The following is an 18,035-nucleotide window of genomic DNA, read 5'->3' as shown; positions in this document are numbered from 1 at the left end:
ATTTTTATTCTTATAGTTGTAAGTATTAAAATATTCACTTTGTTTACACATAATAATTAATGATTCTAATAAATTTACAGTTTTCTCCTGAAGAAGTCACAAAATCGTGACGAAATATTGAGACTGAACAAATAGAGTTTTATTTCCTGACCGATTGCTGATACTATAAATCAATATATATATATATATATATATATATATATATATATATATATATATATATATATATATATATATATATAAAGTAGTTAGGTATTATTGACTGACACGTTATGTAAAATAAAGTTTTATTTTGAGGTTGCAGTCATTAATAGGGCAGGAAAGTAAAACTCTTTGTTCTTAAATCAAGCTTTCGCAAAATTTATTTGCTTCTTCAGGATATGCTAAAATATGGTATCAGTAAATACAACGAAATTAGAACTAAATAGCATTGTATAAAACTAGTAAAAAACTTACAACATGAGGTTAATCCATTAAATTTTCAAATTTGCAAAACATTAAAACTTAACTTATTTTAAAAATTATACAGTTATGTAAGTACAATATTCCAATTTAATTTAATTTTGTAAAAATTCATTTTGACATTGATTATGTTGATGTTTGATTTATGTCAGAAAGACACTCGTTTCTGTTTATTATATTTTTTGTTGTTGATAACTAGCTCTTGATTGTTATTATGGTTACGTACAAAGTGGCGCCAAATATGAATATTTAAATTTTTTGAAATTCTAATATTTATAGTCAGAAAATCTAATATTGGAAAATTATAGTATTAATTTTCGTAAGACAGAATGTAATTATAGATATTGCTTAGTTTATCAATATCAGTTTTTTTATTAACGCATTGATATTTATTTATGCATACCATTTCTAAGAATTCTCTTTTATTTAATTGATTTTCGCGTCTTAATATATTAGTTTCATTGAAATTAAATGAATGATTTTTATTAATTGCATGATCTATTAATGCACACGTATTTTTATTATTTCTAAGGTCACTTTTATGTGATGTTAGTCTGCCTATTAGATTTCTAGATGTGTGTCCGATGTATGACTTATCACAATTTTCGCATGGTATTATATAAACTACATTTGAGCTTTCCATAATGCTAATAGGTGATTTAGTTTTTGTATACAATGATGCTAATGTTTTAACATTTTTAGTTGCAATTTTAATATCAGAATAGTTAGCAAAGACTTTAGTTAGTTTGGGTGTTAATGTTAACCTTACATACCAACATTAACACCCAAACTAACTAAAGTCTTTGCTAACTATTCTGATATTAAAATTGCAACTAAAAATGTTAAAACATTAGCATCATTGTATACAAAAACTAAATCACCTATTAGCATTATGGAAAGCTCAAATGTAGTTTATATAATACCATGCGAAAATTGTGATAAGTCATACATCGGACACACATCTAGAAATCTAATAGGCAGACTAACATCACATAAAAGTGACCTTAGAAATAATAAAAATACGTGTGCATTAATAGATCATGCAATTAATAAAAATCATTCATTTAATTTCAATGAAACTAATATATTAAGACGCGAAAATCAATTAAATAAAAGAGAATTCTTAGAAATGGTATGCATAAATAAATATCAATGCGTTAATAAAAAAACTGATATTGATAAACTAAGCAATATCTATAATTACATTCTGTCTTACGAAAATTAATACTATAATTTTCCAATATTAGATTTTCTGACTATAAATATTAGAATTTCAAAAAATTTAAATATTCATATTTGGCGCCACTTTGTACGTAACCATAATAACAATCAAGAGCTAGTTATCAACAACAAAAAATATAATAAACAGAAACGAGTGTCTTTCTGACATAAATCAAACATCAACATAATCAATGTCAAAATGAATTTTTACAAAATTAAATTAAATTGGAATATTGTACTTACATAACTGTATAATTTTTAAAATAAGTTAAGTTTTAATGTTTTGCAAATTTGAAAATTTAATGGATTAACCTCATGTTGTAAGTTTTTTACTAGTTTTATACAATGCTATTTAGTTCTAATTTCGTTGTATTTACTGATACCATATTTTAGCATATCCTGAAGAAGCAAATAAATTTTGCGAAAGCTTGATTTAAGAACAAAGAGTTTTACTTTCCTGCCCTATTAATGACTGCAACCTCAAAATAAAACTTTATTTTATATATATATATATATATATATATATATATATATATATATATATATATATATATACTCGGAATATCTGGAGTGTTTTACGTGTATTGCAATCGTATTACAGACAGCATACTTATGGCTGCTGCTAACTACTATGTTATTTCTATAGATAACATGATAGATGTAGTTAATCACATTTAAGTGATGATGTTTGTGCATAAATGCTACTTTAACAAATGAGCAGTGAAGAAGATTGCATATCCATCAATCATCTGTTTGTCGTATAGTAAAGCGATACAAAGAAACTGGAGAACACAAAAGACGCTCTGGTCAAGGTCGAAAAAGAAGTTCAACACTTAGAGATAAGCAATATTTTAGTTCTTACGAAATCGCACGCTTATAGTTCCGGAGTTGAAAAAGCAGCTGCTGATGACAAGGCAAAGGTTCTTTAGGTCCAAAATGTCCTGACAAGATTTCGAGACTTCTAACACGTCACAAATTTAGACAATTAAAATTTGCACAAACCGATCCCAACTAAAATGAGCAGCAATTGGGAAAAGTTCTTTTTACGGATGAAACAAGATCAGAATCGTTGTAACCAGACTCTGGAGAACGTTTCGCAGAATATACTCTAATAAAAATGTTAATTTTGGTGGCAGTTCCATTATGTTATTGGGTGGGATTATTCGGGATCGACGCACTGAGCTTGTTGAGGTAGATCTAAAATTGAATGCTATTTGGTATAGATTCAACACCCTTACAGACCATGATTTACTTATGCTGGCTTCATTGGGTTCGATGATTTCATAATGCATAATATTGCTCGTACATATGCCATAAGAATATACCTTGAGGCAGTTGGTAGTAGTAAACTATATAGACGATTAAGGTCCAATTCTGACGTCACTGGCGCCAATGTCGGTAAACGTTGGATCTGCATTACCAGCCTAACTTAGTCAAAACATGAACCTTAGCCAAAACCGCAACTGTTTGTCAACTGAATATTTGGCACCTGAAGTATAATAGGTTTGATATACAGGGTGTAGTCAGAAAATTCTTTTCATTTGCGACATTCGGTAATCACTGTATCTGTATTACCGACCGACCCATCTCTTAGTACGGTTCAGAACCTCTAGTCATGACCCAAACCCTATACAATGACGTCATGGGAATGACTTCTTGTCTTTTTTTTCGATTCGTTTTTTGTTTTGAAGGATTTAACGAATATAATACAATGAAACAGAAAAATCAAATACCAAAGTGCCTTAAAGAATGCCAAAAGGGCCTTAGTTACGTATCTTCGCTTTTATTGGTCCAATAGGAGCGAAGAAGAGAACACCTTAAACTGGTAAAATTAAAACGGTTTAACGCAGGGGTGTGTGACATATTACGTGACAGGATTTAACAAATAGAATACGATTAGATAAATATCTAACCATATGAAAAATAATCCATTTTTAGACATATGATACACGCAACAAAGCCTCAATGTTCACTGTCATTCACTGCATTCGCCCACTGCACCCTGACTGTGTGACGTAAGGGAATAGGATTTAAGGAATAGAATGACGGAGAAAACTAAGCAAGGCAGCGTGCCAAATGTGGAAAGCGACGTAGAACGTGACATATTAGTACGTAGAAAGTATTTACTAATCCAAGTCTTCAATATTGGTATTGAGACTATCGATTGACCACCAATGAGTCCTGATGCAAATTCCATAGAACATATATGGGAAAGCCTAAAGCAACGTGTACGAAAACAAAACTCAGTTCCTAACTCGAATACAAAATTACGAATTGGTGCATAGGAGGAATGAGATGAAGAATTCGAATTCGTCCAGCAACCATTCAAGAACTTCTAAGGAGCATGTCTCAGAGGATGGAGGCTATTATGAAAGCTAGAGGAAGCAATACTAATTACTTTCTTTCTTTCTCCCCTACCTTTTACCCTATCAGGGTGTCGGATTTCGGCAAGCTATTTTAATTTCCATTCACACATATCTTCCATTCTTTTCTATTTCCTGTCATTATTTTCAGTTCGACAAGTGATTTTTGTTTAACTTTTCCCTCCTATACTACTTGATGTATCCATTTTTTTCTTGATCTGCATCTTTTTTCCTAAACAGTATTGTTAATAACGGTTTTTTTATTGTGTTGTATTTGTTGCTGTTTTAAATTTAATATTATGATTAAAATGATGCTCTTTCATTAAGTCGTCTGTATGTCTGATGTAATATTGTAACAATCCATATTAAATAATTTTAATACACTTAAACACTTCAACATTTCTGTTTAAAAAATATATTATATTTTAAAGAGTAATAATAAGTAACATTCATATAGCAAAAGATTCTTAAAAATTAAAATAGCAATATTTCAGTCCGTGAGTATTTCTAGTATTGCTCGTGTTGAAAAAATTTATACTGCACAAAAATTACGTCCAATAAATTATTAATAACCACATTTTCACCACCAGAAAATCATGAAACGAAAGAACACTTACCTTCGTCATCTGAAGAATAACTATTATATTGCGAAGAAGTTTTATTCAACATCTCATCTCTATATACATTATTACGTTTTGGATTTCTACGTACTTTATAACCATTATCATAATTATTATTATCATAAAACCCAGTCTTTCCTCTATATGCCACATTTCCCTGTATTTTTCTATTTAATGGAGATTGAAGCATGCGCTGCTTCCATTCTAATAACCTCTTCATAGATTCCTCTCTCTATAAAAATATGTTGCTTTCAGATCCACAAGTTAAGTTTAAGTCTAAGGATATTACATGCCTTTTAATTATGATCTAATTGCTTCACAGTTGAAATTTATATATCATAAATTAAAACATACAGGGTGATCAAATTTTACAGTTATTACTTAAAAAAAGTTATTTACAAAAATAGAGTCTTCCACAACTCTGTAGCGCATGTTTTTTTTTTAATGAAACACCTTCTATTTTATTTTAAATTTAAAATCTGCTTCATTTCCTCGTTACAAGCATACAAAGTTGTTTTGTGTATACAGGGTACTTAAAAAGTTATAACCAAATTTAGATAAAAATTGTAACAAGTTTAATGCCCTGTATAATTTCAAAATGGTACGAAAGCAACGACCTGTTATAGCCATAGTTTTTAAGTGATTGTCAAAATTCATAAGAATGATTATACTCTTTAAATCTACTACAGGGTAAGTTAAAACACAAATTCAATATTTTCTCAGTATTTTTAAATGCACCACATTGTATTTTATATCACCATCATAAACTAAAGCCAATGTAGTTTAATTTGTCTTAAGTATTTTCTATGCCTATTAATTTTGGAGATATTTTAAATTGTAGTGGAAAAAGGTATTTCATGAATTCAATTTATTACTTTAACTTACTATTTAAAAATATCTCAAAACATCGCACAAAAAAATTTAAAAAATTAAACAAAGATAGTGTTGTTTTCATTGTATAAGGTGGTCGAAATGAGTTCCTATATCATTATTTTAAAACAGTCAACAATGGGTTTTAAAAAGAGAAGAACTGGTAGACATGGTATGGATGAATGTAATGAGAACTAAAAGTTTTATTTAAAAATCCTTTATAAAAGGTATAAAACTAAAAAGACCTTTTCGGTCTACATTTCGGTTTTCGAACTAGCAAGTCCATCATCAGTGTATTTACCTGGAATAAGTATTAGCACTTTAAAGACTAAGGTTACAGCAATGTGATTAAATACTTACCAGGTGTACATGAGTGAAGCCACTAAATATGTGGGTAAAAACTCTTTAAATTATATTAAATTTGTTATTAATTATATTTTGGCTAATAAATTCGTATGATGTTAAAGTTTTAAACAGATATACTGCATGGCAACGCAACACTCCCATTTTTAGAACGAACGAATGAACAAAACATTCAATGTAACTTTAGTATTCGTCTTGTGCGACAATAGCTAACAATGTGTTAAATGTTTTTATTTCAAAATGTCAATATCAAAATGTTGGGAGTTATCAGAGTAATATACCCTGAAAATTATGTTAGAACATTGTGAAACAATTGTATAGATGGAATGATTTATGAAAATATTTGAAATATAAGTAGGCAAGCATCAATATATGTTCCTAATGAAACTAGAATAAATTGAAATATTAATAAAAGACCTTATACGGTTTAAATTAACATTTGGTACCTAAAAATTAGATGGTATATATGTGTATGCTGAGATGTTTATTATTGAGGACGGAGAGGTGAACTTACGTGTGTGGATGTTGTAAAGTATAGAAACCTATTAAAGAAAAAAAGAAAGAAAAGTTATAATTGTAGGGTTATAATTGTAAGGTTAATATACCCTGAAAGTTTATGCTAGATAATTGTAGAACAATTGTATAGATGGAATGACTTTAAGAAAATATTTGAATTATAAATAGGCAAACACCAATACATATACCTAATGGATCCAGGATAACTAAAAGATTAACAAGGTCCTATAAATATGTTTTAAATCAACATTGGGTACCTAAAAATTGGATAGTAGATAGTATAATAGATATATTATAGATATGGGTATCTGTATCTGTATTACTGAGGGTTAAACTGTTTTTTGTGTGGATTTGTAAAATATAGAAACCTAATAAAGAAAAAATTTTAATTTAATGTGGATTTATGTATTTCAATAAATGGGTAAGTAAGATGTTACTGTAATGTATCTTCTGGATATTAGTTAAATTGTCTGATTAAACTTTAAATCGATTGTGAAAGATTTGAGTATATTGATAACAAAGATGAATGAAAGATCAGGGTATGAATTTAGGTTATCACACTGTGTAGTGGGGTGTAGTTGTGAAAGCTGATTAAATGTAAACGTAGACAATAAAATGGCCCTATATGTTGAAAGATAGTGTTACGATAAATTCTGACCCAAAACCGTAAATATATTTATTACTAATATTTTCATTCATTCACGTATTTTTTAGGTAATGCCTACCTGACACACGATGGGTCCCCCTTTGTAATAAAAACAACAATTCGAACCTTCTGGAGACAAGCCGATTTAACCATACCGGTTCTGAGAACAATTCGCCGCTCTGTCTAGAAGGCCGTATACGTTTCCAGTCTAACAGTAGTGAATATATAACAGGACTTTTTGGAGAATAGAAAACAGTTAATTCTGACGACGCGCTCGCGATAAAATGTTACGTTCGCTTTTTAATAAATTATGTATATTTAGTGATAAATAAATTAATATCAGTTATTGTGCTTTTTAATGAATTAAGATAAGAACAAGACATTATAAATTAAATAGACATTGAAATAAAATCATCACAGTGGTGTAAGAAGTGAGATCGAACATAAATTAGACTTATAATAATAATACAAGTGAATATAAAATAAATTGTGAAAATGGCTACGATTTATGAGCTGACAGTGACTAATTTAAGAAGACATCTTGAAGACAGAGAATTAGCTTTCACCGGAAAAAAGGCTGAGTTAGTCCAACGACTAAAGAACGCTTTGCTAGAAGAAGGACTAGATCCAGAGGCTTATATATTTGAAGATGCTGTCCTCTCATCGATTTCGAAAGTTTTTGGTGATGTAGCCAAAGTTTCTGGTGACATCGCATCATTAGAGAACAAAGTTTCTGGTGACATCGCTTTGGAAATCTCTAAACTCACTTCTGAGATGTCTGCCCTCGACGATAGAATGTCGTCGTTAAAAAACCAAGTTGCTGCCGATATGTTGGCCTTCGAAGAAAAGATATGGAAAGAGATGGAAAAGAAGCTGGAGGAAACAGGGACAGCAGAGAGAGGAAACAATCCGATTACAGTGGAGATAAAAGAAGACGAGACGAAATGTAAGTTGGAGACACGGCCGAAATTTGATGGAAGTGGAGGTTCTATTCATGTGAAAGTCCCAACTTTCGACGGAAAATCATCATGGAACAACTACATGAAACAGTTCGAATCAGCCGCAAGAGCGAATGGATGGTCTGAAAAAGAAAAGGCTGTAAACCTGACTATCGCTCTTCGAGGAGATGCCTTAGATGTGCTTCAGACCATAGCCGTAGAGGAGACCGATGATTTCGAACAACTGAAGAAGAGGTTAAATATGCGATATGGCCACGAACATTTGGAGCATGTATATCAGTCGCAGCTTAAAAATCGTAGACAGAAGAAAGATGAGGCTCTTCAAGAATATGAGGTAGATATTGCCAGATTAGTACGATATGCTTATCCAACAGCTCCCGAAGACATGATGGAAAAATTGGCCGTTCAAACGTTTATTGATGGTCTTCGTGATCATGAAATGCTCAGAAAACTGCGATTAGCTCGTCACAAAACGCTGGTTGATGTCTTATCCGCCGCCCTCGAATACGAGTCAGCTACGCAGGCCTCTGGCGGGTACAGTAAAGTTAGGACTGTAAAAGAGGAAGGAGACGAAGATAAACTTGACCAGCTCTTTAATTTGATGAAAAGCATGACATGCAAGAAAAAGAAGACCATAAAATCAAGAAACTCACCATCAGGAAAACCAGAACGAGTCAACCTTAGGGGGGCAGCTTCGACCCGGAACTCTTCCAAAGACCCTCTTATACTAATAGCTTCTTTGAAATGTCGTGAAGATAGTGTATATGTAGATGGAGACATAAATGGTAAAAGGCATACGTTGTTGGTGGATACCGGAGCGACCAGAACCATCATACGCCCGACAGTTATAAACAGCCGAAAGAAACTGTTACCAACGAGGTTGCGACTTCGGACCGCTACAGGTGAAAATGCCAACATTCATGGAGAAATCCAGGTACAATTGAGAATTGGAGCAGAAAAGTTCGTCCATACTGTTATAGTTGCTGACATCGAAGAGGATGTTATATTAGGAATGGACGTAATGAATATGCATGGATTCCAATTGGATTTTAAGAATAAGGTAATCAAAGTTGGCAATGAGGAGGTATTTCTCCATCCACATAATGACAACACTGTGCAAGCAGCCATTACAGAAGATACAGTCGTGCCTGCGAGAAGCGAAACGATCATAGTAGCGCGGCTACAGGGATTTGTGGACGAAGGGAGACCTGTTATGATGGAGCCTTGGAACCACGACGATGAGGTTGGCCGTGGAATCATAATTGGAAAGGAATTGGTGACTTCGGCTAAGGAAATTCCTGTGAGACTTATCAATGTCAACGACCACCCAGTGACCATAAAGAAAGAGACAAAAGTAGGAACTTGTGTACCTGTGACATCCATAATCCGTCAGGCGACAACATCTGATAATTCCAACGATAAATTCGACCAAATGGTTGCAGTTGCAGGACAGTCTCTAAATCAGATGGAGAAAAGGAAATTAAGGGAATTTCTTCGGCAGTATCGTGATATTTTCGTACCGAAAGGAGGAAAGACGGGAAGAACTACGGTTGTTAAGCATAAAATTGATACTGGTAATGCTAAGCCAATTGGTCAAACAGCTCGACGATTACCACAGGCGAAAAGAGAGGAAGCTGAAACGATTGTTCAGGAAATGAAGAAAGACGGGGTGATAGAACCTTCTACGAGCCCATGGGTCTCTCCGGTGGTCCTGGTTAAGAAGAAAGACGGAACGACGAGGTTCTGTGTGGATTACCGTTTGCTGAACAACGTTACCAAGAAAGATAGTTATCCTCTGCCTCGGATCGATGACACATTGGACACATTGGCTGGAAGTAAATTGTTTTCTACTTTGGATTTGAAGTCTGGATACTGGCAGGTAGAAATGGACCCAGTAGATAAAGAAAAGACAGCCTTCACCACAGGATCTGGATTGTGGCAATTCAACGTTATGCCATTTGGACTCTGTAATGCTCCTGCGACATTTGAGAGGCTTATGGAAAATGTGTTGAGAGGGTTATCTTGGAAAACATGTCTGGTTTATTTAGATGACATAATCGTCTTGGGGGAGACATTCGAAGATCATTTGAGGAATTTAGAAAACGTTTTTAATCGACTTAAAGCTGCCCAATTGATGCTAAACCCCAAGAAGTGCCAGCTATTTCAAGGTAAAGTCAATTACCTGGGTCATATAGTCAGTAAAGAAGGAGTGGCCGTGGATAAGGGAAAAATCGATTCCATTAAGGAATGGCCAAAACCAACTGACAAACATCAAGTGAGAAGTTTTCTTGGACTATGTACTTACTACCGGAGGTTTATTAAGAAGTTTGCAGATATCGCTAAGCCATTAACGCGACTTACGGAGGAAGCAAGAGAATACCGCTGGGATATAGACTGCCAAAATGCCTTTGAAACGTTGAAAAAGCATTTAATAACAGCACCAATTTTAGGGTATCCACTGCCAGAAGGAGAGTTCATCTTAGATACGGATGCAAGTAATGTGGGAATTGGAGGAGTGCTGTCTCAGATTCAAGGAGGACAGGAACGAGTTCTCGGATATTTTAGTAAAGTTCTTTCGAAACCTGAACGGAATTATTGCGTCACGAGAAGAGAACTTCTGGCAGTAGTGAAATCAGTAGAGCACTTCTATCAATACCTCTATGGCAGAAAGTTTCTAATCCGAACCGACCATGCCGCCCTTAAGTGGTTGATGCAGTTTAAGAATCCAGAGGGTCAGATAGCCAGGTGGATCGAACGACTCCAAGAATACGATTTTAAGATTGAGCACCGGGCCGGAGTTAGCCATAGAAACGCTGATTCTCTTTCCAGAAGGCAATGCCCAGCAGAGTGTTCCCACTGCAACAAAACGGAATCCAAGGAAGCAGCAGTGCTAAGAACGACGATTGTCAACGACGACTGGACGCCTACTAAGATAAGGGAAAAACAAGAGAGAGATCCAGTTATACAGAAAATCCGAAAATGGAAAGAGGAAAACCGCCGACCACCTTGGCAGGAAATATCAAACCTATGCTCAGTAGTTAAGACGTATTGGGCCCAGTGGGACTCATTTATCATCGAAGATGGCTTGCTCAAACGAGTCCTGGAAAATGATGACGGTTCAGAGAAGAGAAGACAGTTGGTGATCCCAAAGAGCAGAATAGCCGAAGTACTTCGTCAGTTACACGACAGTTCATCGGGAGGGCATTTTGGTGTAAAGAAAACCCTTCAGCGAATTCGGGAACGGTTTTATTGGATGAACAGTTCCGACGATGTAAAAGACTGGTGTAAGAAATGTACTATTTGTGCCACGAGTAACGGGCCTTACCGAAAAAGGAGAGCTCCTATGAGACAATATAATGTTGGAAGCCCGTTTGAAAGAATAGCTTTGGATATCGCTGGGCCATTTCCAGAAAGTGAAAATGGAGGCAAGTACATGTTGGTAGTAATGGATTACTTTACTAAGTGGGTCGAGATTTACGCACTTCCAGACCAGAAGGCCGCCACCGTTGCAGATAAGTTGATCTAAGAATATATCAGCCGATTTGGAGTGCCTTTGGAGATACATAGTGACCAAGGCAGGAACTTCGAAAGCGATCTATTCCAAGGAATATGTGATAGACTAGGCATGAAGAAAACAAGAACTACAGCATATCATCCGCAATCTGATGGTATGGTAGAACGGATGAAGAGGACAGTTGGCAAATATTTGACAAAGATGGTGTCCGATCATCAGCGAGACTGGGACCAATACCTTCCGTTCTTCACAATGGCCTACAGATCTGCTGTTAACGAATCAACAGGCCAGACACCAGCCAAAGTCCTATTCGGACGCGAAATGCGACTACCTTGTGATCTAGAGTTTGGGTGTCGACCTGGAGAAGATGTAGCAGGTGAAGATTATGTGACCGAATTACGAAGAAGAATGGACGATGAACATGAGTTGGTCCGTTCCCACCTTCAGATCGCTAGCGACCGAATGAAGAAACGATACGATACACAAGCCGAAAAGGGTTGCTTTAAGAAGAACGACAAGGTCTGGCTCTATAATCCCAAGAAGCGAAAAGGTTGTTCTCCCAAATTGCAGCAGTTTTGGGAAGGCCCATACCTAATTATGGAGAAGGTCAACGATGTCATCTACCGAATAAGCAAGATTCCGAGGGGAAAGCCGATGATAGTACACCATAACCGGCTGGCGTCTTTCGAAGGTGACCACGACGTAGATGAAGAGGTGAAAGTAAATCAAGTCCAAGACGTGTCTGACCTCACGTTTGAGGAATTCATGGGTGCCTATGGAGGTACCGGTAAAGCAAGACATGGTGTTACCACTGAAGAAAAGCAAGATCTACTCGCGCTCCCCGATGACTACTCGCTGGCCCTTACCATCCCGGCCAGTATCAAAGACGCACCAGGGTTGGCATCCGTCTTTCGAAGGAAGTTTGGTCGAGTTGCAGAACTTCAATGCCAAGTGCCAGCTCCCGGTAAAACCTTGAAACTCCAAGATGCATCACGTTACCTTTTCTACCTGGTAACAAAAGACACTGCCCGTGACCAACCTACCTACCGAGATGTATGGGAAGCCTTACTTCAATTGAGAGAGCACGTACTGGAGTCCGACGTGCAAAAGTTAGCCATGCCAAAGTTGGAGTGTCGCCAATTAGATTGGAGGGTTATCCGAAATATGGTGGAAGAGATCTTTAAAGACACCGAAGTCCAGGTGTTAGTCTGTTGCAATCCGCATAGTTACTGGTGCGGAGAGAAAACCGTCCCTTGTCATTTTTATACAACTGGAAGTTGTAAAAGAGGGTCCAGTTGCCGATACCAGCATACCGTTCCGGTTCCAGTCCCGACAAGGTTCCAGGAGGAACAATCTTTTAAGAGGGGGGCAATGTTACGATAAATTCTGACCCAAAACCGTAAATATATTTATTACTAATATTTTCATTCATTCACGTATTTTTTAGGTAATGCCTACCTGACACACGATGGGTCCCCCTTTGTAATAAAAACAACAATTCGAACCTTCTGGAGACAAGCCGATTTAACCATACCGGTTCTGAGAACAATTCGCCGCTCTGTCTAGAAGGCCGTAGACGTTTCCAGTCTAACAGTAGTGAATATATAACAGGACTTTTTGGAGAATGGAAAACAGTTAATTCTGAAGACGCGCTCGCGATAAAATGTTACGTTCGCTTTTTAATAAATTATGTATATTTAGTGATAAATAAATTAATATCAGTTATTGTGCTTTTTAATGAATTAAGATAAGAACAAGACATTATAAATTAAATAGACATTGAAATAAAATCGTCACAATAGCATATGGTACTTGAAAAATTTTTTAATTTGTTGTGTGTAAAGTTTTTTGTGTTGTTGATTGTTAATTGACTTGTGAATAGCTAATTACATTATGGAAAACCAACAAAATTTATGTAGGAAAAACAACATAATTAAGCTAAAGAACAAGTTGTAATTTTATATTTATATTTTTTTTTGTGTGTTATTTGTGTTGGTGGATCGGAAGCTCCGCATCCATTCAGTGGCGTATGTACGAGATGTTAGCAACTGCTAAGTTTTTTTTTATTTATTTATTACTATCATTATTATCGATGTAACTTAACCATTTCTTATTTTTATATTAAAATTTTTGATATAATAATAAATACGCACAATTTTTATCTAGCAAATGTATCAATATGTTTAAATTTTACTGATTAAAAAAAAAGCTGTTAAAGAAATATTGGGAGTCGAATTAAAGAAAATTATTATATTAAAATAAAATAAGATATTTACCTTCTTTTCTCCTTCTCTATCAGTACTTCTATTATCTACCGATATCCGATCTAATTCAGTAGGTGTTTGAGCTAGTCGTGCACTCGCGGATCTCGTAAATGAATCATAATCTTGACTCCTAATATTATTGCCATACAAGTAATAAGGACTGACCTGCTCCCGTTCTATCAGAAGTCTAGAGTCCATGTCCATACTTGTATTAAAAGGATTTCCTTCGCTTAATACACTTTTTCTTCTAACTGGTTGGGGTTTTTGTATATTATTTATATGTAATTTGTTAACATTAGGAACGTGGCTATGTACATGGGGCCTTTCTATGAAAGGAAAAGTGGTATCGTGAGCTGAACACCTCATTGGTGTTTCGTTTGAGTTACACACTAGATCGTTGCGGAATTTTGGAGGGGTATTTTGTAAATATTGAGCAGACTTCCTCATCTTTTCGGCGTATCTTTCCTTAGAGTAGAAGTAATTATCGTTATCGTTCAAATTTGAATTGATTTCTAAACTAGACTTAGGCCTTGGTCGTTGCTTTATTAATACCGAAGAATCTTGCACCTTGTGATTCAATTCGTATTCTAGAAAGTCTGCACTATGAGGCCTCGCGGTATTTATATTCGGTACTCTTCTCATTTGAGGAACTGAATATTGAACTAGATCTGTAGGTCCCATAGCCTCTACTGGCGTATAATATCTATGTGCGGGATTTATGGGTACGGGATTATTTCTTTTTATCACGTGACTGTAGGCTACAGGGCTCAAAGGCCTCTTGTAGATATCTGGCTGAGCAGCATATACGTCTTCATAGTCTGTGAGATGGGGATTGTTCAATTTTGATCGGCCATACGTGTCTGGGGTTCGTCTTTCGAAGTCGTGGTTACCCTGAAATTCAAGTAAATAACAATATTTCTCAAAACACCAGAGTGATAACAAATATAGTGACAAATTAATTTCAGGTCATCGAAAAGAACGTAGTTAGAATAAGATTTGGATTTTTTTAATTGATAGTGAGTTCTACACGAGGAATTCGTAATGAATGTAAATAAACACTACATAACCTAACTTGTATCTTTGAAGTTATTCGAAGTATTAATTCGACCACAATTTTAAAGAAAATAAAACGATCTAGAACACATTTAAGTCCTTTTGTTTAACAATTTCACAGAAAGCTTGATACTAGTTCAGTATCTTAAGGTTTTTTGCTTTGTTTCAAGTATTAAATTTATAATGTGTTCATTTTATCAAACATTTGCAACCAAGAGCAAATGTTAATCAAGTATAAATCAAGTTACTTAAATAGAACTAAGCAAATCATAATTTGAAGAGTATATAAATTGGTAATTTAAGAATGTGATTTAGAAAGAAAAAACGGGATTCTATACCTCCTTTTATAAAGAAAGTAAGAAAAGAGTAAGCCCCTGCTAGCCGTAAGAGAAAAGAAGAATCTGAGAGTGATGACGTATGTGATGCATACTTACTAAGAGAAATGTACAAAGACCTCAGAGAAATGAGAAAAGAAAATAAAGAAAAGAGAAAGGAAACAATTGTAGTAGCCGGATTCAAGATTGATACAGATGAAGAAAAAATAAAAGATATGACTAAGAAATAGAAAAGACAGTTAATATATGATTTCGCTCATACGTATTTCCTCCTTTCAGGACTAATCGGAACGACTCAGTAAGAAGCACTTAGGGCTATTTACACGTAAATTATGTGGATCTATAGTTCCAGAAAACAGTGGCGTACAATCTCAAAAGTATGCAAAGCTCGTTATTTGATATGTTAACTTTGGTGTTATGGTGTTATACCTAACCGAAATTAAAAAACGAGCCTCAAAAACATTTTAAAATTCAGATAAATCACTTGCCTGAAGTTCTCCTCCTAACATCAATAAAGATTCTCTGGGGTTCTTGGATTTGTAGTTAACAGTGGAATAAGTCGGAACAGGAGACTTGTCTAGTGTTCTTGGATCTACATAATGTGGATTATGTGGATCTAAGATGTCAGGGCTGGGTGACGAAAATCCATCGTTCAGACGTCTTGGTTTAGGAGGTGCGTTAGCATATAAAGGTTGATTAAAGGAACCCTGATCCTGTAAAACACTGCTTGAAGGCGAATGTGTATGGCTTATTGGTGTTAATCGCATTACAGTTTTATGGTATTGCTGTTGGCAGCTGGGTTCATAACGTTCCACTGATTTCTGCTGAGCTGCTGCGTTGTAATTAGAAGGTTTGTGTACGTCGCTGTAAGAATAAACCAAAACAAAACAATTGATTATACACTTTGGTTAATGGGAATAAACCAAAATTAGCAATTTTCCCATATTTTGGAAACAATTTCCGAGGTGGAAATCGAAAGGTCAAATATAACATATTTTTAATTAAAATTGTAGTTTATTTCCTTTAAATAGAATTCATAATATAGAAATGAAACAAGAAAATAGTTTCAGAACCATAATGAAACCTTAAATTTATTGTAGTTTTACCTTTAACCAAAGTGCTAAATGGTAATTACTGATAGTTATTATATTATATTAAGGTCATAATACTCTTTGAAATCGGCACTAGCCTTTGAGCATGTACTAACTAGAGGCAGCCTTCATGCTATGAGCGCGAGGCGAGTATAGCAAGAGTCTACACTCTTTCGTGTAAGGTAATGCAGCAAAAAGCCAACTGGGCGGCACTTACAATGGATTTGTAACACATTGCCTTAAATCTAGGCAAAAACATCGACCGCGAACACATGACCAAGGCCAAAAAAAAAAACTGAATATACGATCACGAACCATAAACCCAAAGAAGCATCAGGTTTTGATGGTATTTTTCCAGAGTTCATGATATGTGATATTGTGTAAAACATGCATAAATATGGTTAGCTCTATTTTTCTCTAGTGTCCTTAACAAAGAGAAAATCCTTGGAAAAAAAATTAAAGCAATAGTCAAACAAACAGACTATTTTAGTTACCTTATTGGGTATTTTATTAAGCTTCATGAGAGACTGATATCAGACAGAATATATACAGATAGTTAAAAGAATCTCCATAGAACAGGTAGGGTTCAGTTCCAACCGCAGCTGGACTAAGACCTAGCACTTACAACATACATTGAAGCTGAGTTTCAAAGAAAGCAAAAAACTTATGTCGCCTTTATAGGCAGCCAGCTTCTACGTGAAGTTTCATGTTTAAGGTGCGTCTATCTTACAGATAAGAGCTACGAACAGACCGTTCTAAATAATTATAGGAAATTCCAAAGGTAGAGTGAAGAAACTGAGTAATGGACATCCCCAGGTCTCTGTATTAGACAGATTTTGTTTATCCAGTATATTGCAAATATGTTCCATATGCAATATAAGAAGTTAGGATGCGCAGATGACTGTGCAAACAAGAAAAGGCATGTTATTTCCTTTTAAATAACAATAGGACATGAAAAGTACCCAATGTGGCCTTCGTAAACCAACGCCTTCCCCACAACAGATTCCCGAAATATTTGGATGTCACATTAGACAAAAAGTTGAAATTCAAAGAACATTTCCGAGAATATATTCCTTTGACCTCGTATCTTTCTTACTCTAGTCAATAATCTTATAATACAATATTTTTATTAACAATTTAACGGAAATACTTACACATTTGTTTGCATAGTAGCTGCCAGACTTAAATTATGTACCCATTGCTTCATCAGTTCCTGCGAATCAGCTGCCAATATATAAGTTCGCATATTTAGATGTTCACATTTAAAAGCGTATTTTTTGCTAACTCTTTCCTCCGGTTTACATAAAGATACCTTATAAGAAGGTAGTAAAATTGACCCTAGGAGTTTTTCTTCTTCAGGACCTGTAATAATAGATAAAGGCAATTACGTTAGGCTGTAATGTTACCAAAAATGAACCAATAGATTCTTCTACTAACAAATTCAGTAGCACATGACTATAAGTGAGGATAAAATATTTAACTTTATAAGAACAGATTAGAAGGAATAAAAAAAGTTTTATTGGCTCCTCAAAATTAGAAATTGTTGAAAGAAGAACTTCTGAAGTTCTGCTTACTGGCTACATCTGCCTTAAATTCCTGCAAGTTCTCGCTTGCACGTTGGATTCTACCTCGCAGTTGTGTATTTAGTGTGATTGGATAAGGTCTGATATCCTTCTTTCTGGCCCTTAAGAATCAATCGTAAAATGTCAGCAGCATCACCTCGTAAAGCCACATTCAAAGGAATAGTTTTTTCTGTTT

The 18,035-nt window shown here is 34.9% G+C and overlaps 1 protein-coding gene across 6 annotated transcripts in view; it reads right to left on the bottom strand.

Annotated features, from left to right (window-relative positions):
• Positions 1 to 18,035, bottom strand: part of kmr (pleckstrin homology domain-containing family A member kramer) — a 118,675-nt gene that overhangs the window by 40,892 nt on the left and 59,748 nt on the right. For all 6 annotated transcript variants that reach the window (XM_072546843.1, XM_072546844.1, XM_072546845.1 and 3 more), the window contains exons 4-7: positions 17,432 to 17,639; positions 15,675 to 16,050; positions 13,811 to 14,689; positions 4,664 to 4,898 (exon numbers count right to left, since the gene is read on the bottom strand). In XM_072546843.1, coding sequence (XP_072402944.1) covers positions 4,664 to 4,898; positions 13,811 to 14,689; positions 15,675 to 16,050; positions 17,432 to 17,639 — 1,698 coding nt within the window. The remainder of the gene's footprint in view (positions 1 to 4,663; positions 4,899 to 13,810; positions 14,690 to 15,674; positions 16,051 to 17,431; positions 17,640 to 18,035) is intronic.

The sequence above is a fragment of the Diabrotica undecimpunctata genome, chromosome 10 (genome assembly GCF_040954645.1).
Source record: "Diabrotica undecimpunctata isolate CICGRU chromosome 10, icDiaUnde3, whole genome shotgun sequence".
Taxonomy (NCBI): domain Eukaryota; kingdom Metazoa; phylum Arthropoda; class Insecta; order Coleoptera; family Chrysomelidae; genus Diabrotica; species Diabrotica undecimpunctata.
The sequence above is the reverse complement of the archived record's forward strand: the minus strand, read 5'-3'. Positions and strand labels throughout refer to the sequence as shown.